This window comes from Eurypyga helias, unplaced genomic scaffold, assembly GCF_000690775.1.
Source record: "Eurypyga helias isolate BGI_N326 unplaced genomic scaffold, ASM69077v1 scaffold9992, whole genome shotgun sequence".
Lineage (NCBI taxonomy): Eukaryota > Metazoa > Chordata > Aves > Eurypygiformes > Eurypygidae > Eurypyga > Eurypyga helias.
Window position 1 is genome coordinate 24,480 of NW_010235314.1, and position 715 is coordinate 25,194.

At 53.7% G+C, this 715-nt stretch overlaps 1 protein-coding gene across 1 annotated transcript in view; it reads right to left on the reverse strand.

The window, feature by feature from the left end:
• The window catches only part of ITPR3 (inositol 1,4,5-trisphosphate receptor, type 3), a gene marked incomplete at its 5' end in the record, with an annotated part of 34,431 nt that overhangs the window by 23,008 nt on the left and 10,708 nt on the right, over nt 1-715 (reverse strand). The window contains one exon of the mRNA XM_010146703.1: nt 19-92. Within this exon, the coding sequence (XP_010145005.1) occupies nt 19-92 (74 nt within the window). The remainder of the gene's footprint in view (nt 1-18; nt 93-715) is intronic.

Consider the following 715-nt stretch of genomic DNA (forward strand, 5'->3'; position numbering starts at 1 on the left):
CGGCAGCAGCATTTCTGCTAGCAAGGCTGCACACAGCTCACCGTGGGCGCTGCTTTGGGCTCAGCCACGTCTCCTTTATAACTTGGGTTTTCCTGAAAAGTTAAAGAGGGAGATGAAAGACAGCTATCAGTCCTCCCGCTCGGTCCCTCCAAACCCCTGTGCATGGGGTGTTATGGCTATTCCTGCCTTCCTCGATCACATCACAGAGAGGAAACCTGTCCAGATGGGGCTGGAGGACGTTACCCGGTGCACCATGTCCCGTCCCTGAGGAGCGGGACGGGGTGAGCCGTGATGAGCAAACCCGGTGCCCTGTGCAGCAAGACGAGCTCTTGCTGTAAATCCCCTGAGGCCCCAGGCTGAGGTCCCAGTGAGCAACACAAGCTGGGCAGCACCAGCCCGGAATGGGGCTCATTCTGTGATCTTCTGCTCGGTTTAAAGCAGCCCTTTCAGAGTCCCGTTATGGGCTGTTTTCCATCCTGCAGTGGTGGAAGGGGCCCTGGGAGCTGCCTTGCCTTGTCTTCTCCAGCTAGGGAGCACCTTTGGCACAAGGTGCATGGCGATACCCCGGTACACCCCTGCTCCCCTGGCAGCAGAGTGTAGTTCTTGGATGTGGGACCTCATTAGTGTCAAATAAACCACATTATCTAAGTGCAGAAACTTCTTTATGCTTCTATCTATTTTTGCTCTTAAATGGGAGTAAAAAAAAAAAAAAAAA